This window comes from Cebus imitator, unplaced genomic scaffold (genome assembly GCF_001604975.1).
Source record: "Cebus imitator isolate Cc_AM_T3 unplaced genomic scaffold, Cebus_imitator-1.0 Scaffold577, whole genome shotgun sequence".
Taxonomy (NCBI): Eukaryota; Metazoa; Chordata; class Mammalia; order Primates; family Cebidae; genus Cebus; species Cebus imitator.
Window position 1 is genome coordinate 303,441 of NW_016107892.1, and position 24,070 is coordinate 327,510.

A 24,070-nucleotide genomic window follows, 5' to 3' on the forward strand; every position below is an offset into this window, starting at 1 on the left:
AAAAAGAAAAAATACCACCTCTCTGCCCCAGTCCCCTCCCCTCCCCCTCCCCCACCCTCACAGCCCAAGGTTGCAGGCCCCCAGGTTGGTCCCTGGGCCTGGTGAGCACGCAGGCCACAGGAGGGAGGGGCGCTGGAGCAGCTGCTGAGTACACCGTCTCCAGCAGCTGCAGAGATTGGTACCTGCAGTTACGGTTCCTAGAGGGTCATGGCCTCCCTTTCATTTTTGTGGTATTTTGTGGAGGTTGTTCAAGCCTCTCTCCACGTATACACAGCCCCAGGTTTGGGCTTCCCTAAGCCAGCTAATGGCTTTCTAGTTTCTAGGAGAGAAAAGGTATTAATCAAATATGCACCTGCAGGCCAGGCTGGGTGCAGTGGCTCACTCCTGTAATCCCAGCACTTTGGGAGGCAGAGGTAGGTGGATCACTTGAGCCCAGGAGTTCAAGACCAGTCTGGGCAACATGACAAGACCCCATCTCTACAAAAAAACAAACAAAGATGGTACTGGGCAGGAGAGTGGGGAGCCCAGGAGGCAGGTGGTCTGGCGTGACAGGGGCACTTAGAGGAGCAGACATCTGACTCACAGTGGTGTGGCCTCTGGGGAGGGCGCCTCACCAAGATTTCATCATCTGTGTCTCCGCAAGCCTGCCTTCTTCCCCGTTCATTCCCCTGGCCATTCTTGACTGGGCTCTGCCCTACCCCCAGGAAGGATGTCTGGAAAGGCAGCCCAAAACCCTTTGTACTTTAATTGGAAAAAGGTGGGAGCTTGAGGCAAGCGTGATTGAAACAGCACCCAGAAGGGCAGTGTTCAGGGCAGAGCTGTGGCCAGTGTTTCAATTCCGGCTTCACTCTATGCTGGTGGCTGCAGTGCACCCACCATAGCCACGCCATTTGTGCACGGTAGCTTTTTTGCTCCAAGTGGAGACAGGGGCTTCGTCTCCATTGATAAGACTTTCCTCATCTGCTGGCGATTCTATTTTAGGAGAAAGCCTCCCCCTGTAGTAGGCACTCCTGCCTCAAAGTGGAGCCAGGCCTTTTTTTTCAGTGCTCGTATTATGCTAATCACTCCTTGCAAGCAGGCAGACTTTGTAGGAGGTTTGCCTGGTTTTAGATGAAACATACGCCTTTGAAGCAAAGAGCCACCGTCGCTAAAAATACCATTTCCCGGCTGTTGATCCTCTCATTTGTAAAATGCATGTTTCCATTGTTAAACCTGCAGCAGCCCCTCTCGAGAGGAAAGCTCCACTATCATGGCCAGGCCAGAGCACGCCCTGGGGAAGTAGCACCTTCCCCAGCGCTGCCCTCGGGCTCCGCCTCAGAGCCTCCCCGAGAGGGAGTCCAAGACCCCTCCAAGACAAGTCCAAGACAGAGGATTCTGAATACTGTATTTTCTGTTCAGAAATATTAAACCATATAAAATAAAACCTGAAATAAGGCAGAATGGTATAGTGGGAAATGGGAAAGACCCCTGACTGCCCGCCACCTCCTCCCCGAGAAGTAGCCTCTGGGGTCAGCTTGGCGTCTTTCCTTCCGCTGCCCTTTCTGTGCATTTATCAGCATGAGGCTCAGTCTGGTGCTGGTTTGGCTGCAGTGGGTTCTGGACTCCGGGAGCTCTGCAGCTTGTCCAGGTCCACCCCCTTCACGGTCTTTACACAGAACACATCTCCCTCTGGATCCTGTACACTCCCAGTCAGAGCCCAGTGGGTCAGGGTCACTGACCCTCCCCACGGAGGCTACCATATCCTGGTGTTAAATCTGTCCACCCAGCAGGGCACAGTGGCTCACACCTGTAATCCCAGCACTGTGGGAGGCCAAGGCAGGCGGATCACGAGGTTGATAGTTCGAGACCAGCCTGGCCAACATGGTGAAACCCGGTCTCCACTAAAGATGCAAAAAATTAGCCAGGTATGGTGGCGGATGTCTGTAATCCCAGCTACTCAGGAGGCTGAGGCAGGAGAATCGCTTGAACTAGGGAGGTGGAGGCTGCAGTGAGCCTAGATCACGACATTGTACTCCAGCCTAGGAGACAGGGGGAGACTCCATCCCCCCCAAAAAAAAAAAACCTGTCCACTCGCCTTTCTCTGTGTGTGGTTACCTGGCGTCTTTGCTCAGAGGGGCAGTGGCGTGACCCTGGCGGGTAGTGGAGGGAGCAGGCCTCTCACCCACCAGCACAAGATCTGCTGTAGGGAGCTGGCCTGTCACCCAGAGCTGGGGCTAAGACATGTCCCCTGGGGTGACTTCCAAGGATGCCTCATGTCTGGAGTCCTCTTATTTCTCACACATTTAATCCAGGGAGATTTCCTGGGCTGGCAGGGAACATGTGGATGAAAAGCCTATTTCATGCGTCTTAAAATTCCTTGAAAATGGCTGATCACAAAAGGAATTTTTTTCAGCCTCCTGGCAGGGGGCAGGGGAGGTACAAATAGGAGAACCCCTCCCCTTCCATTTGGCAGAGAATGACTGAAGGAGTCTCCTCCCCACCACGCGTTGGCCCACCACTGCGGCCTTGGCCCCTCCATCCTCCCAGCCCTTTGAGACTCTGATCTTTTTACCAGCGTCTCAGAGGCTGTAGTGAGGGTGCTTGATATTTGCTCTTTGTCACCAGTGGTGGGTATGCGTGTTTAACTTCTCATCCTGTTTTCTGACACTTACCTCAGTGCTCTTAATGCTCTTTAAGTGGGCACTTACAAAGCCTACAGAAAGCCCTCTCAGTTCATAAAATTTTACAAAACCCCCAGACTGAAGATGTGAAGACAAGAAAGGCGCTCATGGCTCTAATTCCTGATCGGAGCCAGGAAGGCAGGAAGCGCGCGGGCCCAGGGCAGCAGCTGTGAGCTGTGCTTCCTCTCGGGCTGCTGGGGCTCCGCAGGTGGGCCCAGCCACATGGTTGCCAGGAGGCCAGGAAGAGTCCAAGCGCGGGTCTTGCCCAAGAGCTGACCTCTTTGTCTTTCTGTTTGAACAGAGAAGGTCAGGGCTGTGCACAGCAGGCTTGGGACTGTGAAGGTAGAGACCAGCAGGGAAACAGTGACACACCAAGCAGAAACTTAAACCAGGACCCAGGCTTTGTGCAGGTGGGGGTGGGGCCTCAAGAAGGCAAGTGTCAGGGCCTCCCACCCAGAGCTCCAAGGCCGAGCCAGGCTGCACTGCCACCCATCCTCTGAGACTGCTGCCAAAATCTCCCCTTCCCTCAGGAGGGCATCGCCATGCCTGAGGCAACCGGCCCCGGTGAGGCAGTTGCAGGCAGCAGGTTTCTGGCCACCCAGGAAGCTTGTTGAGAGTGTAGATCCTGGACCTCCTACAGGTGAGGGCTCATGGGGTCCAGACATACAGCCAGGTTCTGGGGCCCCTCAGGATATGCCTGGCTTGAGGGACCCTGCCTGTTCTGGAGGTAGCCTTCTGGGTAGATGAGGACACTGATGGGACAGGGGCTGGTGGCTCCCCGCCAAGGGGTGTGGAGCTGGCACCATGTGCATGGCGCCCAAGGCAGAGCACTGGAGGTGTCACCAGAAAGCAAAATGGCAGCCCCTGGCTGGAACTCCTTCAGAGTGCAGGGGTCCTCTGAAGGAAAGTCGCCAGGGGAACACGAGATACTACTAATGCGCTGTAATCACCCAGGGCCCATGACCAGGAGGACAGCCTGTTTGGTTAAACACTGGGGGAGGGAAGCATTCTCCACACGGGGCTGTGGCCACACAGACACTGGGGCTGCTGGACCCACGTCAGGCACGTGGCTTTAAGGCCAGAGGGGCCGAGTGTGGACCTGCCGAGGCCTCAGTGTCTGGGTCCAGCACCGACAAGGCGGAAGGGGGTGCTCACCATCTGTAAACTGCGGGAATATGCCGCAGCAGGGTGCTCCTTGGCCTGGAACAAAGGGACTAGTGTGGGAATTATCACCTGAAGTAAAGGAAAACGAACAGCTTGGTGATGGGAAGACGGGCAAGAGACGTGCCCAGACATTGTTGGGGCCGGAGTAGCTCTGGCGGCTTCACTTGGGACCCAGCACCGCTGTCGCTTACCCGCCTCGTTCCTCACACGGCCCCCCACAGTTTGCAGGGGAAAATGGCAGAGGTGCAGGGGTGCTTTTCCATTACCCGTCCCAATACAGACTCCAGATCTCAGAGGACCCTGCTTGAGGTCACATGCCATGGGGTGAAGGCGTGTCTCTGCCCTGGGCATACAAGCCGCAGGGAATGGGTGGGAAGGGGAGCCAGGCCAGGGAGGGAGGTCTGTGTCCCTGGCAGATGCCACAGAGCGTGGGAACATTTTCGTGGGAATATGAATGCCAGGTCAGGGACCCAAGTTCTGGCCCCTCTGTGGCCCTGGCTGTGTGGCCTGGGACCAGTTTTTTGGCTTCAGTTTCTTCCTGTCCCATGCGGGTGGCAGGGGCATGGAAGGGCAGGCAGGGCCAGGAAGCAGCATGCCAGGCGGTGGCGGCCTCCTCATAGGCAGGGCTGGCCTCCACGGGGACAGCTGAGAGCATCCCCAGGAGGAAGTCCTGCTTAGAGGGGTGGAGCCCAGAGGACTTGAAAGGGAGAGAAAGGTCACATCTGCAGTTCTCCAGCAGAGCCCAGGAGGCCCCAGGGCAGACAGGGTTCAGGGATGCCATTCCCTGGCAGCATCAGCCAGTTCAGAGCACCAGCCCTGGCCACGTCTCCCTGGACACCAGGAGTCTTTATATTAAAATCACCCCAGCCTGGACCTCAGGCAGCAGCTGGCCTGGTTCCCACACTGAGGTCTGCTGCTCCTAACTGGTTTCTGGGAACTGCTATTGCAGTCAGCCCCGTGGACCTTCTCCCCCAGGTCTGAGTTTGGGTCCAGGCTGCAGCTGCAAGGCCCTGCTTCCCTCCCATACCCTTGGAGACAAACCGTTTCCCCTGGAGGACAGAACTAAGGATGGACCACAGGCCAACACCATCCCAGCCAGGTGTGGTCAGTGCCGTCCACCCACAGAAGGGGCTGCAGGGGGAGAGCGGGGTGGAAGGAGCTGGCTGTAGATACACTGCCTTGGGGCCACAGGAGGCTTCTGGAGAAACTCCCTCCAGTCCACCAGAAAGCCCCGGTGATCTCTGCAGCTCAGGTGGTTCAGACTGTCTTCCCAGAAAAGTATGCCTAGGGCTCTGTGCCATCTGCGCCCTGGAGCTTGTTGGGGGACAAGGGGGCGTGTGGGCAGCAATGAGTACAGCGGGGTCAGGCTGACCCGACGGGACTTTGGCAAGGCCTCTGAAATCACTCATGGCCCATGTTGGGGAGTTGAATGTACACGACGTTCCTAATGTACTGTCATTTGTGGCCAGGATTAGGAAGGAAATGGTGATTCCGGCTTGGAGTAAATCCCTGTGGCAGAAGGCAGGAGTCTAGCAGGGACCAAGGGCTTGGGCCCTTCTCAGCGCTTCTTGGAGTTGTCAGGGAGACAACAGGATTTCCTTTAGTGATCAGTCCCTTGGTTGTCATTTGCACTGAGGATTCAACATGCAGAAGGTCCCCGCTACTGTGCCAAGGCTCCAGGCAGGGGCCAGACCGGCCACACCCCTGCCTCCTGCTCCCCGCACCCCACCGTCTCCTCCTCACACTGCCTTTTGCTCCAGCGCGGAGACACTATCTCAGCAGAGTCCCCGTCAGTTCTCCCTGCCATCTCGGCTTCAGAGCCTCCAGCACAGGGTGACAAGCCCTGCCATCTGACCTGCATCCAGCCATATTCTGGGGCGTCTCTATGTGGCATAGAACGTGCAGCCTCTTTTCTGGGACACAAACCCAGACCTCATTGGGAGTCATACGCCTACTGATTCCCCTCACAGGGGCTCCTTGCAGATTGTGAAATGCTTCTGCCAGAGCCAGACACCCCCCAAGAACCCTGATAACACAGTCCAACACTTGCCGGTCTCCCAGGCCCCTCAGCCTGCACTTCCGCCGGCATGCCCAGCTCACGGCCAAAGTAATCCAGGCCACCTTGTCCCTTCCTGGCCATTAATTTTCTGTCCTACAAGCATTCATCTCCCCCATGGCCTGTAGGGCCCCAGCCCTAGGCCTTGTGGTCTAAGTGGAAAAGGAACCAGGATTCAGGGAAGGCGGAGGAGCCAAGCACCACTTTAGGAAGGAAATTGGGGGGAACTAGCAGCAGCTGAGGCAGGAGACAGGGGAGGGCTGTCCTGGGAAAAGGCAGGGGGCTTTGAGTACCTGTGAATGGACACAGGCCAAGGTGGGCGCGGTGGCTCACCCCTGTAATCTCAGCACTTTTTTGGGAGGCCAAAGTGGCGGATCACCTGAGGTCCAGAGTTCAAGACCAGCCTGGCCAACATGGTGAAATCCTGTCTCCACTAAAAATACAAAAATTAGCCGGGTGTGGTGGTGTGTGTCCGTAATCCAGCTACTCAGAAGGCTGAGGCAGGAGAATCACTTGAACCAGGGAGGCAGAGGTTGCAGTGAGCCGATCAAATTGCAGTGGACAACAGAGCAAGGCTCTGTCTAAAAAAGAAAAAAGGCCAAGCCAGCCCGATGGGCCTAGGCAGAAGATGACTTCCATCCTGAGGAGAAGACAGGGCCCCTCCCGTGGCAGCAAGGGCCATCTGACTCCATCCTGGGCAGTGCAGAAAGCGGGAGTAATCTCTCCTGCTCTGCCCGGCTCTCAACTCCATCCCTAGAGCAAGCCCCAAACCTAGGGTGAGGGACCTGCTCATCCTGGGGGACTGGGACACCCCAGAGCCCGATGGCAGCTCCTCTTGCACAGAGGGACAGATATGGCTAAGAGGACTGAAGGCCTCTTCCTGTGCCCCTCCTCCCCCCATCCCCTTTTCACCAGCTCCTAGCAAAACCCAGAAAAACAAGTCCTGCATCCTCCTCCTCCTCCTCCCACCACCACTCCCCGAAAGAAACTTTAAAGTGTACCAGACGCATTGACTGCATTAAACACGATGAATTTTTAAGGCATGAGTTGGCAGGGTTACCATGGCTGCCTTTGCCCTGAGGGGCACACTGCCGAGGATTGATTGAAATAAATAAAACGGATTCACAATTTTCATACTTGGAAGCAGAGAGCTGAAAGGGAGGAGAGCAGAGGGGGAGGGGCAGGATGCAGTGAGATTCTGGAGCATTCTGGACTCAAGATGAGAGGCCACTCCCTCCTCCCCCATCCTAACATTATACTGACCTTTAAAGCTGCTTTCTCTTTAAATTCCTAAAGGATCCCAGCTGTGGGGCGGGAAAGGCAGGGAGGAGGGCCTTTTCCGGTGGGAGCGGCCCAGGGCCTTCTCTGTAGTTTCTAGCCTTGGTATTAGGTTGCATCTCAGATTTATTGGCCATGAGACTCCAGCTGTCTCCTAGGAAAGCACTGGCCAATGGCCTTGGAACACTGAAGGGGAGGGATGTGGGCACCAACCAGCATCCAACGTAGAAAAGAAACAAGGGGAGTCTGGGCGAGGTGGCTCACGCCTGTAATCCCAGCACTTTGGGAGGCTGAGGCACGTGGATCACTTGAGGTCAGGAGTTCAGGACCAGCCTGGCCAAAATGTCTCTACTAAAAATACAAAAATTAGCCCGGCATCATGGCACATTCCTATAATCCCAGCTACCCAGGAGGCCGAGGCAAGAGAATCGCTTGAACCCGGGAGGCGGAGGTTGCAGTGAACCAAGATTGCGCCATTGCGCTCCAGCCTGGATGGCAGAGTGAGACTCGTTCTCAAAAGAGAAAAGAAAAGAAAAACAAGGGCTCGTCTTTCTGTACATGGTCAGTGAGCCACAGGCAGCCAGGGATGGAAATGAAGGAAGGAGGCCTGGCTGCAGGGAGAAGGGAGGGGCCTCTGAGCCAGGATGCCCTGCCCTCAGCAGGCACCTGAAGCCTGTTGCCCTCCTAACCAGTTTGCCCAGCCCTAAGGCCGCTTTCAGAGAGACCGGTGGAGTCCACCTACCCCACACTCTTCAGAATCAGCATCCAGCCCAGCCTCTGAGGGACCTTGAGCCAGGACTACCTGCTCAGTCACCCATGTGAGAACCCCATCCCCATCCAGAGCTGCCAACAGCCTGCCAGGGAGCGCAGCGATCGCTGACCCCATGCCCCACGACACCCCCCGACCAAAGAGCTGGGCTTGCAGCCAGGGTCCCAGCTGGGCCAGTGGGGCTAGAGAACTGGACCCGCTGGATTGGGAGATGGGCGCCCCCCGGGGGTTCTGGTGCCAGACTGGAGACGCAGAGGCATGAAGAACCCGGCGGCTAGTTGCAGGGCATGTTGGGCAGTAGGAGCCCTTCCTGTATCTGTATCCAGTGAGGCCCAGCCTAACAGGAGGTACTGAGTAAAATCACCCTCACTTCTGCCTCATGGGGCCACCAACAAGGCTCCATTTGGAAGGACGTCCCGTCAGTGGCTCGCGAGAGTGTACAGGGTGGAGCATAGGAAAAAACTGAGGAGCTGGGGTACGCCTACGTCGCCTGGAATTTGCCAGCTGAGGCTTCTTCTGGGTCCTCTGTTCGTCATGGGGTGGGCAGCGTTGCAGGGCCAGTGAGAGCTGGAGTAGAGACAGCAGCTGGGAGCGTACTGATCGGGAGCAGACACCCCCGGCCTCCACACTCATTTCTCAACGTTGCCGTCTCTTTCTAGGGTTTGGGTCCAGGGTGTCTCCCCACCGAGCCAGCTGTTCTCTACGCTGCTGGTGGCTTATTGTTCAGGACAGTCAGGAATGTCAGAGACCCATGGGAGGGGATGGTCACTTCGGTCTCCACTTCCCCATAAACTTTCTTGAGTTCATCTGTTGCCCCTTCGACATCTCTGCCCATGACCCCCAGGTTGGCTCACCACAGGGGCAGGCTGCATTCACCGAGGGCCCTGGAGGCCAGTGCTGGCAGGCCAGCTGGCAGAGGGGCATTCCTGGGCCCTCAGCCTCTCCTCCTCCCCAGCCGAGCACTCACCCTAAACACCCCCACCACAGGTCAGATGCATCATCTGCTGCTGCCTTGGTCACCCTCTTAAAGAGGCTAGACCCAAGGAAGGAGGGGTGGGGAGGGCAGAGCCTGCACCCAGTGAGTGCATGGATTCACGTCCCCAGCACATGGCTTAGCGTCCTAAGAATCACCAGGCAGGTGGGGGTGGTGGGAGCAGCAGTGTACCCCTACTTAGTGACCAGAGCCAGAGGAGGGTCCCCAAAGGGAGCCAGCACAAGTATCCTGAGCGAACAGCCAAGGGACCTGGGAAGGATCAGCCGACAGTGAGGATGGGGAGGTGTTTCTGGCCTTGGTCACTTTGCTGGTCCTGTTTTCAGAGGGTGCAGGGACATGAGGTCATGGGAAGTCTCATGTCTTCCCCGAAGGCACATGGCGGTGTCCAGCTTCCCCTCGGCAGAGCACAGCAGGGTGCCAGAATGCCGACTCCCCAAGGAGACCCGAGCTCTGTCCTCTGCCCTCCTGGGCCTCACCCACAGCACGGGGCCCTGCTCCTACAGATACCTGGTGAAGGAGCCATTCCCCAGCTCCTCCCGAGCAGGCCCCGGCTGTCCCCAGCTTCTAATAGGCCAGGCCCTGCCCTCCCCAGGTTCCCACGATGAGTCTGTCCTGCGAGGAACCGCTCCCTCTCTCCCACTGTGAGCTGGGCCTCCTCATCCCCTGCTCCAGGCCTGCAGGAACTAACCAGGGCAGGAGACGCCTCTGGCCACAGCCAGCTGCGCCCTGAGAGTGGTGTTTGCACAGCAGCTCTTCTGCTCTGCACACGGCCTGGAACAGGGGGTGTTGTGGGGTGAAGCTCCTAGGAAGTCTTGTCCTCCACACCAAGGCCTGGCTTTGCCCAAATCGGTGACCTATCTTATCCCTAGAGGAGATGCAGCATGTGGCCCCTTCCCCCAACCCAGGACAGGACAAAAGAAGACAGTGCCAGCCAGGCTCCTGGCTCCCATCCAGTCCATCCGCACCTTTCTCCCACCACCTCTTCTGCTACTATGAGACAGGGCTCCTGCCAGCCTAGACCACATGACCTTAGAGTGTGACTGGCCAGTCTAGAGTCACCCAGACACCTGCGGCACCTACAAAGCCAGTTGGCACCTTACTACTCCTCCTGCCCATCCTGGCCCAGGTTTCACCTGAAGCAGGGGCTGTGTATGGATGCCAGGTGGTGGTTTGGGAGAGCATCTCCCACTGAGGCCTGCGGCTGTCCAGGGCTGGCACCTGGTCTGTGCCGATGCTTGCCAGTATTAGTGATGGGAGGGACAGTGACTTGAAGGCTCACAGTAGCCTGGCAGGTGTGGTGCAGCCATATCCAGGCAGACACTGCTCCAGGGCAGTGGAGAGGCTGCTAGGGGACGCAGGGCCACGTCTCTCCTTCCTGGGTCCCAGCATGAGCCTTGGCCTTGGCCTTGGAGGCTGCCCCGAAAGCAGTCTCCATGGGCAAGGCTGTGTGGACTCAGTTCTTAAGGAAAAGTGACCACCCTCTCTGCTGGGCTCCAGGAAGTTCTGAACAGGCTGAGGGCAGGTTGCTCCTCTGAGAGCTCCTGGTATGTTTCAGAGAAACCAAAGAGAAGCTGGTCCTGCCCCCAGCAGACCTGGAAGGGGGAGCAGCTATCCGGGGAGCAGCTATCCAGGTAGCAGCCAGGAGCCCAAGATGGAGAGGCAGAGCCTCGTCCACGGGGCCCCTGGCCTGTGCGTGAAGGGCACAGCCAGCAGCACAGCCCCTGATAGGCCAAAAGCTCCATCGCCACCGAGGGAGGAGCTTTTTCCCTAAATGGCCTGTGTCCCTGCCTTCCGGCCACTTCCCCCTGCCTATGCCTGAGTCACAGGCCCCCTTACTGACTCAGCCACTCCCCTGTGGACCCCTGCCCTCCTCCAGCCCTACAGTGGGCCCCCAGGGTGGCACAGGAGGTCCCCTGTGCCCTCTCAGACCCTGTTCAGGTTCCCTCCCACCCTAGCTCTCTGCCTGGCTCCCAAGCACATTCCAGGCCATTGTCTCATGACGAACAGCGTTTTCATGCGGGTGTTGGAAAATATGGGCACATGTTTAATGCTTGCAAGCTGTGCTCCACTGTTGATGCTGTGCTTGGGAGCCAGGCAGGCAGCTCAAGCTGGGCTGGGGCTCAGCAGAGAAGTGATGACGCAGCAGCCCTGCGAGGCAGCCATCTGCCAGGCCTCTGCTGGGCAGGGACAGCCCCAGTGCCCACTCACAACAGGCACTGGGGAAGCAGGGTGGTGAAGAAGAACGCAGGTTCTGGAAGTCGATTTTTCTAGGTCTGAATCCTGTTCTTCCTCCTCTGGTGAGCTGGGTCCTCTGTGCACCTCAGATTCCTCTTCTCTGCAATGGGAGTGATAACCCTGCCCAAGTTGTGTGAGGACTCGGCATGACACTGTGGGTGGAGCTCAGAGCCCAGTGCCAGGCCTGTGGCAACTCTGAGGCTACCTGTGCAGATCCCGGCGTGGACTGGGGACTGCAGTGGAGAATCGTTTCTCCCTTTCCAGCTTCCTGACTCGAGGGCCCACTTGTCACACCCTCCACCCTGAGCCTGGCCTCTAGTAAGGGCCCCATGAGCTAGCCAACACTTCTGCTGTTAATACTGCCTTCTTGTGGCTTTGCGACCCAGCGATCTGGGTTTTCCTGCTCCGCAGACCTAGGGTAATCTCGCGTCAAGGCAGGATGCAGCGCTCACCTCCTTCCCAGCGGCAGGATGGGAGTCAGCCTCAGTGGAGGCCTCTGCGCCGCCGGGCCCCAGAGCAGCCTCTCCAGGCTCCGCCTCCTGGGGCAGGGGTAGCTGAGCCAGCGGCTGGAGCATGGCGGGGCCTCAGTGCTGCTCTCTGTGGTGCCTGTTCCCACCTCTCCCCTCCCTTCCCCTCTTGTGGTGCTTTAATTAGAGACACTCAGAGGGAGACACCTCACGAGGAGGCTTATGCTCCGGAGTCTCCTGGGATGAATTGCTTCCCAGGGCTCTTCGGCCAGTGAGAGTGTGCAAGAGGGAGGTCTGGGCAGGGCAGGCCAGCCTGGCCTGATGAGTGACAAGGGCAAAGATGTAACATCAGGCCGCTGCTTTCCACACACCAGTGTTTGCATGGCATGAAGAGACCTGCCTGGGCCTGAGCAGAGAGGGTGGGGGTGGGGTTAGGACACCTACCGTTCTGTCCAGGAGACCCTGGGTCCTTGAAGATGCGTGCCCTGAAAGAACTAGAACTTTCTCTTAGAAGGGGCTGGTAGGAGGGGCTTGCATTCCTGACCGAGGCGTCACTGAGAGCTGAGGTTGGAGCTGAGGCTCCAAGGTCTGGAAGGAGTCTGCCATGTGCTGATGCTGGCCGAGCCACCGGGCCAGGGCAGAGCAGGTAGCCCCTCTAGGGCCACATGCGCTTGGCGAGGTCAGGAACCGAAAAACCCAAGAGGCTAGAACACCAGGAGTGGAGGAGGGACAGCAAGAGGGAAGTTGGAAAGGACCCAGCGAGAGGTGTGAGACCCTGTAGGCCTAGGAGAGGGCCTGGGTGTGTTTCAGATCCAGGAGGAAGCCGTTAGCCAAGTCCCAGCAAGGAGGGAACACTCTGGTCATCACATTTTAGGATTGTTCAGTTGGTGTGTGGAGGGTGGACTGTGGGGGCGGCAGAAGCAGTATAAAGCAGATCCTGAGACGCAGGGAGATGGACCAGGCAGGAGAGGCTGACGGCCCCCCAAGGCATGGGGGTGGATGTGCAGGGCAGGGTGGCCATGTAGGTCGTCCTCCCAGGGCAAGGCCCGCGTACCTGCCAGTGGACCCCACGGAGGGGCTGGGGGTCAGGATGACTGTGGTTTGGGCCTGAGCAGCTGGTGGGCAGTGCCACCATTTACTGAGGTCAGGAGGGGGTGGCAGGTCTGTGGCGACACCCAGGTTTGGTTGTGGCCCCATCGAGGTTTGAAACAGCTGTTAGGTGGCCAGGCAGGGCCTTCTACTAGGCAGGCAGCTGTTCCATGTTGAGCCTAGTAGGGGCCCAGGGCCAGAGGGCACATTCGGGAGTCATTGGTGGAGGCCACAGACCACCGAGAGGCGCAAACTAGAGAGAGAAGAGCAGACGGGCCACCCAGCACTGGGGGAGAGATGGGAGGAAAACCAGGAGAGGGCACTGTCACTGGTAGCAAGAAAAGTTTCCAGAAAACCCCACTATCCCTGACCTGTAACAGTCAGTATTCCCCAGCCTCTCTGAGACACCAGGAGGCCTGGGTGCCCGCCGCTCCTCACCACCAGCCCCTTGTCCATCCCTCCCTCCGCACCCACCTCAGCCTGCCCTCACGTGGGTACCACCCTGCCCTCCACTGCGGTGGGTCCCGCCTGCCGGCCTGCATCCCTGCAGTGTGCTGCCTAGCAGCAGCTCAGCTGTTGGCCCTTGCCATGGAGACGGCAGCAGCTGCCGGCGACAGGCGCTTGTGACCATTTGTCAGAACGCCCCCCCCTTCCTCCTGTGCCTGCCCTTCTGGAACATTTCTGTCCCACAGCCGTGGAGACAGGGCTCATGGAGGGGTCAGGGGACGGGGGAGAACAGGTGGGGTCAGGAAGCACTGTCTGGGCTCTACAGCGGGGCCAACACCTCCTGGCCTTCAGCTTGAGGCTGCCTGGCCGAACTTTCCATCTGCGGCCAGCAGCTCTTCTGAGGCGCTGTGGCCCCACAATGGCGTCATGTGGTCAGCTAGCTGCCCTCTGAGAACTTCCCCTATTTCACAGATAGGTATTGCCCCTAATTAAGGTGGAGAAGTTGTGTGAAGACCTTGACGTTACACAGCTGGACACCAGGCTGAGGCCTTCACCTCCCACCTAACCCCAGGGAAGCCCTCAGCACAGCAGGGTCCTGGTGGCGTGTTCGGGGAGATAAAGCAGCCCTCACTGGTGCAGCCACCAACCCCGCCCTGCACCTCGTTTCCATTTCTCATGGTTTCTTGCCCAGGCCTGCAGGCTCCAGCCAGGGTTAGGCTGGAATGGCCGGCCTACCGTTTGCGCTTCGTGGTCTGGCGTTTTTGTTACCAAATGCTCTGGGGTTGCTTTGGGCCTGGGGGTAGGGAAGAATCTTCTAGCTGGCCCCAGAGCCGTGGCTCCGGTTCAGAGGCGTTCAGGAGGCTAGGCCCAGGTCATGCGGAGCGGAGGATGAGGCCAGCGACCTGGGAGGAGGTGGATGTGTTTGGGGCCTGCCAGTGAGAAGCACGGCTCACATCAATGAGCACCCCAGACCGCGCAGCCTCCAACGCCGTGTCGGACCTGGGGTGATGCTTCCCCGGAGATGGGACTCCGTGTCAGGCAGCGGAGCTCAGCCCCAGACAGGTGGTGGTATGGGCAGGGGTGCCATCTGCCGCCAGCCCAGCAGTCAGGAAGCGCAGTGCTGCATATCACCCTCCCACCAGCCACCCCGCCCGGCCCCACCCTGCCTGCACTCTGCTGTTGTTGGGAAGCTCCCGAATCCCTGGGACTCCAGCCGGGAAGCATTGCCCAGGCGCCCTTCCCCTGCCGGCCAGGCCTCCAAGGGCACGTGGAGAAATGGTGCAGCTTCCTCCAAGCCTGTCCTCACCACCTACTTATCACTGTGGGTGTCGTCTGCCCAGGGATCATAGGGAAACAGCTTTTCTTCATTCTCTGGGTTTCTTGTTTTCTTTTTGTATAACATGGAGGTTCCTCTTCACAAAGTCCAGTTCTTAGCCCTGCATGACTTACTAGACAAGAGACAAGAAAGAGGTCCTGGCCTGGGGCCAGCGAGGTAGGCTCTGGCGCTAAGTGACCATGCGACCTGGGTCAGGTCACTTTACCAGAGTCTCACCATGTGTACAATGAAGAAAAAACTAAGGGTCCTAACGCTGATCACACAAGGATCTATGCTCCAGGCAGCGGGGTATAGCCTGCACAGCACAAATCCCTGACCTGGGTGCTTTCAGGAGGAGGAGGGGGGAGCAGTAAACAGGTGACTGGTGTGTGGGAATTGGCTGGATGAAGATGCACTCTAGCAAGAGAAGAAAGGCCCACAGGGGACAGGGGTGTCTGGGCCTGGGGTGGGGGGCATTGCGCAGGCACATGGGAGCTTAGGAAGGTGACGGGGTCCCAGGACTAATTAGGGTAGCTGGAGGCGCAGCTGTTTTTCTTCTGCGGGGGAATTACTATAGCGTGAAGCACACTGGCATGGGTAGGCCCAGTGCTGGGAGGCCTGGAGGCTGGCAAAGCATTCCCCCCACCCCGCCCCCTGTACCCACAGGCCTCAGAGTTGTGGCTCCACACCAGCCTTAGGAAAGAGCAGGTTTCCCCAGGACACTGCAAAAACAAGAGGCCACCTCCCAGGCTGAGGCGCACCGGCTTCCAGTACGGCCTGTGCAGTAATCCTGCCCCGCCTGCTTTCCAGGCAGCTGTGCCTCCTGCTGAACGCAGAGAACATCTTCCACTCGATGGCAGACATCCTGCTGCGGGAGGAGGACCTCAAGTTCGCCTCAACCATGGTCCACGCCCTCAACACCATCCTGCTGACCTCCACGGAGCTCTTCCAGCTGCGGAACCAGCTGAAGGACCTGAAGACCCTGGTAGGCGGCGTCAGCGGCTCTGACCTCAGGCGTGCTCCTGCATGCCAGGGGGTACACACTGTGCCAGTCTGCCCCTCGGCTGGCCCCAGGGGGCTCTCAGGGAGAAGAGGGGGTTGAAATTGGTACCTCCCCTGGTCTAGTGGGAAACAGGGATCACGGGTGAGTGGCTGCACGCAGCGCTAACCACAGGTATGTCATGTCACCCACACTGAGGTCTCTGCCCAGGGAAGGCTCCACACTGTATCCAGGACACCACTCCAGTCCCACTCCAGGCACTGCCCCCTTGAAAACAGAGGTTCTGCTGGCCATGGGCCCACCCTGCTGGGCAGTGCCACCCTCTCAGGGACAGGCCTCTGGGTTATAACCTTGCCAGCGAATCGGGTTAACTGTTCTCACCCTCCTCGGCCTGGCCTTTGTCTCCCAAACCTGGGCACATCTACCTCCTCAGGCATCTGTTCTAAGCCAGGGTGTCTAGTTGCTGCCCATCCGTCCCAGGCTTTGGGTCAGGACACACCAATGACTGGTCAGAGAAAACAGAGGGGACACTCACTCTCACTTCCCTAGGAATGAGGAGAGACACAGGTCCCAGGCCTCTCGTGTCCCGGCAGAGGGCCGTGGCTGCAGAGGCCGTGCAGGGACAGGCACCGTCCTGGGGGTTTCATTTCCCAGGCCCCCTGCTGGCTCAGGCCCTGCCTGCACCCTCCCCAGGAACCTTGGGGATATCCAGGCCCATGTCTGGGGGTATCTGGGGCCAAGTGGCTCCGATGATCCAGGCCACAGCCCTGCCTCCTCCTGTGGTTCCTTCCAGACATTCGCAGAGTCCTTAAGAATTTTCCTCAGGGGCAGGGGCTCCCCCAAGTGTGGGCTTGGCTCCTGGGCAGTCTCCAAGTGTTTAAGGCGGCCTGCAGAACGGGGAGGAGATGGCATTTGAGGGTACTTCCTCCCTTCCCTGCCCACTCCCCCATCGCCCTCCCAGCCCTGTGGGGCTCCAGGACCACAGAGTTCTAGTGGGGACAGTTACTGTGATTTTGCCAAGAGCAGACCTGCCAGCACAAAGGACAGCCACTCCCAGCCAGGCCCTTGCAGCCACCACATGGCTCTGGGACCCAGAGGTAATAACAGGGTCTGCGGAGGAACTGTCAGCGTTTCCTTTGTGACAGCTCGTTCCCAGCAGGGCTGCCAAACGGCTGGGGTGCTGAGCTGGCTCCGGCCGCCTCCCCACCGAGGCCCCTGGGGCTCAGACCTGTGACCTTGCCTCAGGACCCCCATGGACCAGGAGGGGACAAGGATTAGGGGTCCATCACGGCTCATGCCTCTTCCCTCACAGGAGAGCCAGAATCTGTTCTGCTGCCTGTACCGCTCTTGGTGCCACAACCCAGTCACCACGGTGTCCCTCTGCTTCCTCACCCAGAACTACCGGCACGCCTATGACCTCATCCAGAAGTTGTATCCTTCCTGTCGCTGTTGGGGTTGGGCCATTGAGGGGCAGGAAGGGGCCGTGTGCCCTGTTTGCACCCAACAGGTGGGCCCAAGTGCCATCCTCTCCCCCCACCTCCACCCAGCCTCAGGGCTTGTGACCTCAGGGCTGCCAGGATGCTGAGAGGGAAGGGATATATTTGGGAGAGTGAGGTTGGCAGCAAAGAGGGACTCCTGGAGGGGAGCTGGCCCAGGGAAACCCTGTGGACTGGGATTGGGACTGAGTAGGCCCAGCCCGGCAGGTTCCAGCCGGTGATGCTGAGCAATCTTGCTGGGATGAGAGAGAACCCCAGCTCCTTCCCTGGGGAGAAGGTGGCTGCCTTCATTGCTCACTGTAGTTCTTTCTGGGCCTGGTTTGGGGCTGGGGGAGAAGGCCTGGAGCTGGGGATGTGGGTGGATGGCTGGGGCAGGCGTTTGTGTGCCTGCAGGCACCAGCCCAGGCGTGGGCCCCCAGGGGCCATAGAGCTAGAGCCCAACAGGCTTAAGGATGACGCAGTGGGGAGAAGCAGGCTGGGTGGAGGCCTCCAGAACGGGAGGCACCCATGCTCACCTCAGCACCACGTTCCTCAAAAGGCATCAGGGTTAGATGGGATGGTTTGTTCTGTTTTTGAGGCAGTCTCGCTTTGTCACCCACTGGAGTGCAGTGGGCTATCTCGCCTCACTGCAGCCTCCACCTCCCGGTTCAAGCAGTTCTCATGCCTCTGCCTCCTGAGTAGCTGGGATTACAGGCGTAATACCACCACAGCTCATTTTTGTATTTTTAGTAGAGACAGGGTCTCACCATATTGGCCAGGCTTGTCTCAAACTCCTGACCTCAAGCGATCTGCCTGCCTCAGCCTCCCAAAGTTCTGGGATGGCAGGTGTGAGCCACCGCTCCTGGATTTTTTTTTTTTTAAATACTGAGAGGCAAACCAGCCTCATCCATGGGTGCCTGACATGCAACCCAGGATTGGAGTGCGATTTCAAAGACAACATGACCAGCCAGGAGGTGTGAGTAAGGAAGAGAAGGGGCCAGGAGGTGCTTCAGTGTGGGGCAAGGTGTGGCCCTGCCTGGCTTCCTGCAGGGTGCCCACTTCCCTTCTACAACCTGGGTTTGCCCCTCAGCCACTGCTGTGACCCAAGCACTGGCAGGCCACTGCCCAGTGCCACAAGCCTGCTGTAGCCCTAGTGAAGCCCTGCTGGCAGGAAAGGAGAGAGACCTTCCTGCCTGGCCCTCCCCCAACAGGCTGCAGCCCTGTGATAAGAGCCTCCCCGAGCCTGGAGTGTGTGGAGGAGATAGCTGCTGGAGCGGAACCTGGAGCTCCCGAAAGGGGGGTTCCATTTAGGACAGAAAGGCAGGAGCAGGGAAGAGACTGGTGTCCTTTGTGCACCAAATCCTGCTTCTCAAGAACCAGGCTCTGTGTACAAAAAGCCAGGTGCGGGTGGGGAGGGCGCATGGTGCTCTGAGCTACGGCTGTACTGGCCCAGCAGTCAGACTTTCCTTGACTGTACACCCAGTGGGGACCTGGAGGTCACCGTGGACTTCCTCGCGGAGGTGGACAAGCTGGTGCAGCTGATCGAGTGCCCCATCTTCACATGTAAGAACAACCTCCCACCATGCTTCATGCTATGAGCCCAGTGCAGGCCTGGAGTTGGGGTGGGTGGAGCCAAGCTCCAGTTGGTCTCTCTTGGCTGGGGAGGGAGGAAGAGCAGTCATCTCAGGGAAGCTTCTGGACTGTGGAGAATCTGAGATTGGGGGCTGCAATGTCACTCACGCCTATAATCCCAGCATTTTGGGAGGCTGAGACTGGAGCATCTCTTGGGGCCAAGAGTTCAAGACCAGCCTTGGCACCGCAGTGAGCTCTCATCTCCACAAAAATTTTTTTTTTAATTAGCCAGGCATGATAGTGCATGCCTACAGTCATTGCTACTCAGAAGGCTGAGGTAGGAGAATCACTTGTGCCCAGGACATGGAAACTGCAGTGACCTGTGACTGCACCACTGCACTCCAACCTAGGTGATAGAGCAAGACCCTGTCTCAAAAAAAAAAGATGACTGGATGACAGGACTGTGAGCCCAGGCCAAGCAGGGCAGGGGCACATGGCATCAGAACCCGGGTCCTGCCTGTGTCCCTCAAGGTAGGTCTTTGGGTGTGGGCCAGCCCTGACAGCAGAACCCCCCTTGAAGGCTGCCCGTGAGCTGTCCCCAGCCACCCCTCCAAGACTGCTGCCTCTGCCCTGGCACTCTGAAGTTGTGGGTCACCCTGGGCCCCTCTGCAGGTGCCTGTTTGCCCAAGAGCCATGCCGGCACCTCTCTGAAAGAAGAGTTGGCATTTGCTGGGAGCCAGTGGGTAGGAGCTGCCTGCTTAGTAACACCCAGGCTGAATGTGCAAAAGTGGCAGCTGGCTGGGGCAAGCACAGCTCTTGGCACCTCAGCATACACATTTTGAATGACGCTCGTGTGTTTATAATGTGCAGAGAAGCCAGGAGGCCGCCCTGCTGTTGGCCACTTTCCCTGCCAAGCTGGCCACCCGGACCTCTGGCACTGTCTGGCAGTGTCTCTGACCCGCCTGGCCTAAACCCATCAGCCTGAGCCCTGGGGCCCAAAGTGAATGCAGAGGCTGAAAAACGCCCCCTTCCCATCCCCTACTGACCCCCATTCAAAGGGCAGCTTGGCCAGGAAGCAGGGTGCTGTGGGGACTGATGCCCTGGAGACAGAGGGCAGGAGGGAGACCTCACTCTCAGCAGAGTGCACGAAAGCCTGTCCCAGGTGTGCTCAGCCTGATATTTCACTTCCCCCAGGGCCTCCCAGGGACATAGGCGCCCAGGCAGCCACCTGAGGTCAGGTCCTAAGACGACCCTGCTCCCGCTGCTGGTCTGTCTTCCTGACTCATCTCTCCAGTTATACATTCTTGGCATTCCAGAAGCATCCCTGGGATGAATGCCCTCCCTCCCTAACCCTGGAGGAACTCTAGCACCTTCTTCTCAAGCCCAGGGCTTTGCCGGGACAGAGTGACAGAAGAGGCACACCCTGGTCTCGCCCAGCACCATCCCAGCCCTGAGTTGCCTGGATCCTAGAGGTGGCTGGTTTGGCCATAGGCAGTGCCCACTTCCCCAAGGCCCAAAGGGAAGAAAGGACTAGAAACAGGCTGACACTTCTGCAGGGGCAGCCAGGCCTGGGTAGAACACCCCTGGTGGTGGGGGGTCTCCTCTGGAGGGTTCCAGGAGGCCTCCATTCCTCGGCTCCCTGTGTCAGCGGGACACCCTGGGTGGCTGCTGCAGGGGCGACACATCCTCAAACAATGATTGGACTGGGCCTAGGGACACAATAAGGTAGAAGCCAGTGATTCTCCCGGCTCACGGGAGAGAAGTGAGAGCACCTTATCAATCCTCCCCCGTGGGCCCTGGGGAAGCCAGGACTATCTTGTGGTGCAGCCAGCCATCAGTGGGGTCCGTGTAGCAGCATGAGCTGGAGTGTGCTGGGCAGTCCCCTGGTTGTGTCTCTTTCCCCCTGGCAGGGTGGTGCTAAGGCTGGCATGCGAGCCAGAGCCCCAGAAGCACCTCCCAGACGCTCTGGGGCTTTGGTGTGTGTCTCGCTACACACAAAAGTGTTTTTCCATCCTGCCCTCCCTTAAAGCTGTCCTAATCCACCGTCTTTCTCTCCAGCACACCCTATTTATAGCTCTCCCGTGCTGGCACGTGCAGAGCCGACTGGAGAATCTGTTACACTACGGGCCCTGAGCCCTCCTATCACCAGGGAGGCAGCTGAGCGAGGGGCGGGAACAGACCAGGCCCCACAGCGCGTCTGGGGGTTGTCAGGCTGAGGTGACTGTTGGAAAGATCAGACAGGCAGGTGGACAGGTAGAAAGGAAGATGAGATCATGGAAACGGCTGGGACACTCCTGGCGGAGGTGGGGGCAGTGCCACTGGCTGTGAAGGAGCGCCCCCCCCCCCCCGCCGGAAGCCATGGCCACCTGGCTGGGCCTACGCAGCTCGGTCTTTGGGCTGTGGGTGCCATGGTCCCAGTGTCCCTGGCCAGGTGGAGCCAGGGACTGTAGGTTGGGCATGTTCCAAAGCAGTGCCAGGTCGCTGATCCCTGCCCTCTGCCCACCCCAGATCTGCGCCTGCAGCTGCTAGACGTGAAGAACAACCCCTACCTGATCAAGGCCCTCTACGGCCTGCTCATGCTCCTGCCGCAGAGCAGCGCCTTCCAGCTGCTCTCGCACCGGCTCCAGTGCGTGCCCAACCCCGAGCTGCTGCAGACAGAGTGAGTGCCCCCGCCGTCCGTCCCCGTCCCCCTCCCCCAGCCAGGACAGGCCCAGAGGAGCTTGGTGAGGAAGGGCTGTCCTGGGGGTTGCCGAGGCCTCCCTTACTTCAGCATCCCACCCCTTTTGTCACTGTGGCCACCATTCCCCCGCAGCCACTTGCCCTCTTATGTCCACATCAGAGCACTAGGCCAGGGATTCTGAGAGTTTTCACACAGTGGCAGCACCTCCAAGCAAGCAATCAATCAGGGTCGAGCCAAGTAAGGCAGAGCAAAACCTAAAAACTCTGAGGGCAGCTGGGTGCCGTGGCTCACACCTGTAATCCCAACACTTTGGGAGGCAGAGGCAAGTGGATCACCTGAGGTCCAGAGTTCAAGACCAGTCTGAGCAACATGGAGAAGCCCCATCTCTCCTAAAAATACAAAATTAGCCAGGTGTAATAGCACATGCCTGTAATCCCAGCTACTTGGGAGGCTGAGGCAGGACAATCACTTGAACCTGGGAGGTGGAGTTTGCGGTGAGCCGTGAAGCCACTGTACTCCAGCCTAGGCAACAAGAGTGAAATTGTCTCCAAAAAAAAGGGTGGCAGCGGGGGCCAGGCCTGGTGGTTCATGCCTATAATCCCAACACTTTTTGGGAGGCCAAGGTGGGCAAATCATGAGGTCAGGAATTCAAAACCAGCCTCGCCAACATGGTGAAACCTGTCTCTACTAAAAATACAAAAAAATTAGCTGGGCATGGTGGCACGTGCCTGTAATCCCAGCTACTGGGGAGGCGGAGGTTGCAGTGAGCCAAGATCACGCCACTGCATTCCAGCCTGGGTAACAAGAGCGAGACTCTCTCAAAAAAAAAAAAAAAAAAAAAAAAATCTGAGGGCATCTGGAGTGACCTAGTCAGAGGACCCTGGAGAGAAACTCTGGGCATGAGGAGGAGATCCTGTCTCAGCTTAGAGATGGGGGCCCCCGTGGCCATCAAGCAAGAGAGGGCCCTGTCCTGGGCACTTACCAGGCTTCATGTAGCCCCTCCCCACCCTGTCTGTGGCAGAGGCTCAACCCTGGGACACTGGGAGACCTCAGCATTGCTGAGACCTTCTCAGTCACCTCCTGGGTGGGGTGGGAGGCAGGGGTGCACTTAACGCTCCCCTGCTCAGGTCCTACCTGTGGAAGGAACAGGTCCTAGGCACCCCTTCACCGAGAGGCCAGCGTGGCAGCCTCTGGGCAGAGGGGTGCCGGCTCCCACCCTGAACCCACGGCTGGCCCCTACCCCAGAGCCTGTAGGACTGTGTCTATATTTGGTAACCCTTGGAGGCTTTGCCTCATCCACAGGCATTTGGCATCCGAGATGGAAAATTTCACTTGTCAGGTTGCCATGGAAACCAGCAGAGCCACTGAGATGATTTACGCTGAATGGAGTGCGCCCAGCTTGCATCAGATGCCCTGTGTGTCTAGAATTCCCTCCCAGGCTGTTAGCGCCACTCAGCAGGCCTGGCGCCTTGCTCCAGCAAAGGGCCTTGGGCGCTCACCCTTGCAACAGACGCAGGCAGCCTTCAGAAAGGCCTGCCCAGAGCCCCTATGCCCTCCACACTGGTGGACATCGGCTCCCACTGCCCCTCCCACCCAGACTGGCCCTGCAATGGCTGAGTGTAGGGCACCTAATAGGCCCTCCACCCCAGGCTAGGTGGAGAGGCTGAACCACCAGAAACTGTGCCCCCCCCCCCACCCCGAGCCAGACAGGCCCCTGCTTTCCCTGCCCCTTCTCCAGAAGGCAGTGCTCTGCCGTGGCAGGACTAGGCCTTCCCAGCTGTCCAGGGTGCTGCCAGGTGGAGATATCACGTGACGCAGGGTCAGCCATGGAGTGGGGCACGCACATGGGTTCCTGTGGCCAGAGTGTTGCCAGCTCTGGATACTCCGAAAGAGGCCCAGAAGCCACACTGCCTCGCTGGGCCCAGCCTCTGCCTCGGCCCTTCCAATGCCTCATAGTGTCAGAGCCGCCTTGGCAGGCACCAGGAAGGAAAGGTGTAGCCGGAGGCAGGGAGGGCTGCTCCCCTCTGACCTCCGGTCTCTAAGTGGGAACCATCCTGCCTTCCTGGGAGGCTTCTCAGGCTCTGCGTGCTGAGCTCCTCTTGTGAGGGCAGCAGAGGCTCAGAGCAGTTGTACCCCTCCCCATCTCCCCAAACCAGGGTAGGACAAGCTTGCAGAGGGCAGCTGGGAAGGCAGCCAGCTCAAGGCTTTCCTCAGAATCTCCCACGGTCAGAGTCAGGGAATTCTAGAGCCAAGGGGTTGAGGCCTCTGGGTAGAAGATTCTGAGGGTCAGTGAATGGTTTGCAGGCCTAGAGTAGGATCTGGTGTGAGCTCTGCCATGGATTCACTATGTGGCCTCCAGGAAGCCCACTGCCCTCTCTGGGCTCTTGGTTACTTGGTCAGTAAATGCACATTTGGACTAAATGGGTGTGTGAGGCACCCCATAGCCTTCAAGCCCCTGGCCCCCCAGCCTTTCTTTGCAGGGACCTAGGGTGAGCTACCATAGATAGGGGCACAGGAGCAGTGGGCATGCCAGGGGCCTCCAGAACAGCTGTGGGAGGGGTCAGATTGCAGGGTGAGGCCCGGAGGACAGTTCACATCCTGGGAACAGAGCTGAGGACAGTCCCAGCCCTGGGAGGGCCAGGCAGCTGGCAGACCAGGTGGTGTTGCAGGGCAGGCCTTGCAGTCAGGAACAGCTGGGGGAAGTTTGTGCACTCCTCGCCCATCCCTGGTTCTGTGCGCTCCAGGCACCATCAGGGCCCTGGGGACCACAGCTCCCCCACCCCCTGTCTTCTGGGCCACTCCCCAGGGACTGTCTCCTCAGTGAAGCAGGAGGGAACCTCTAAGAAAAAGCTGGCGACACATGCATGGA

The 24,070-nt window shown here is 58.6% G+C and overlaps 1 protein-coding gene across 2 annotated transcripts in view; it reads left to right on the forward strand.

Moving 5' to 3' along the window:
- Positions 1 to 24,070, forward strand: part of VAC14 (VAC14 component of PIKFYVE complex) — a 123,975-nt gene that overhangs the window by 97,020 nt on the left and 2,885 nt on the right. For both annotated transcript variants that reach the window (XM_017516261.2, XM_037734150.1), the window contains 4 exons: positions 15,285 to 15,459; positions 16,787 to 16,905; positions 18,433 to 18,512; positions 21,030 to 21,180. In XM_017516261.2, coding sequence (XP_017371750.1) covers positions 15,285 to 15,459; positions 16,787 to 16,905; positions 18,433 to 18,512; positions 21,030 to 21,180 — 525 coding nt within the window. The remainder of the gene's footprint in view (positions 1 to 15,284; positions 15,460 to 16,786; positions 16,906 to 18,432; positions 18,513 to 21,029; positions 21,181 to 24,070) is intronic.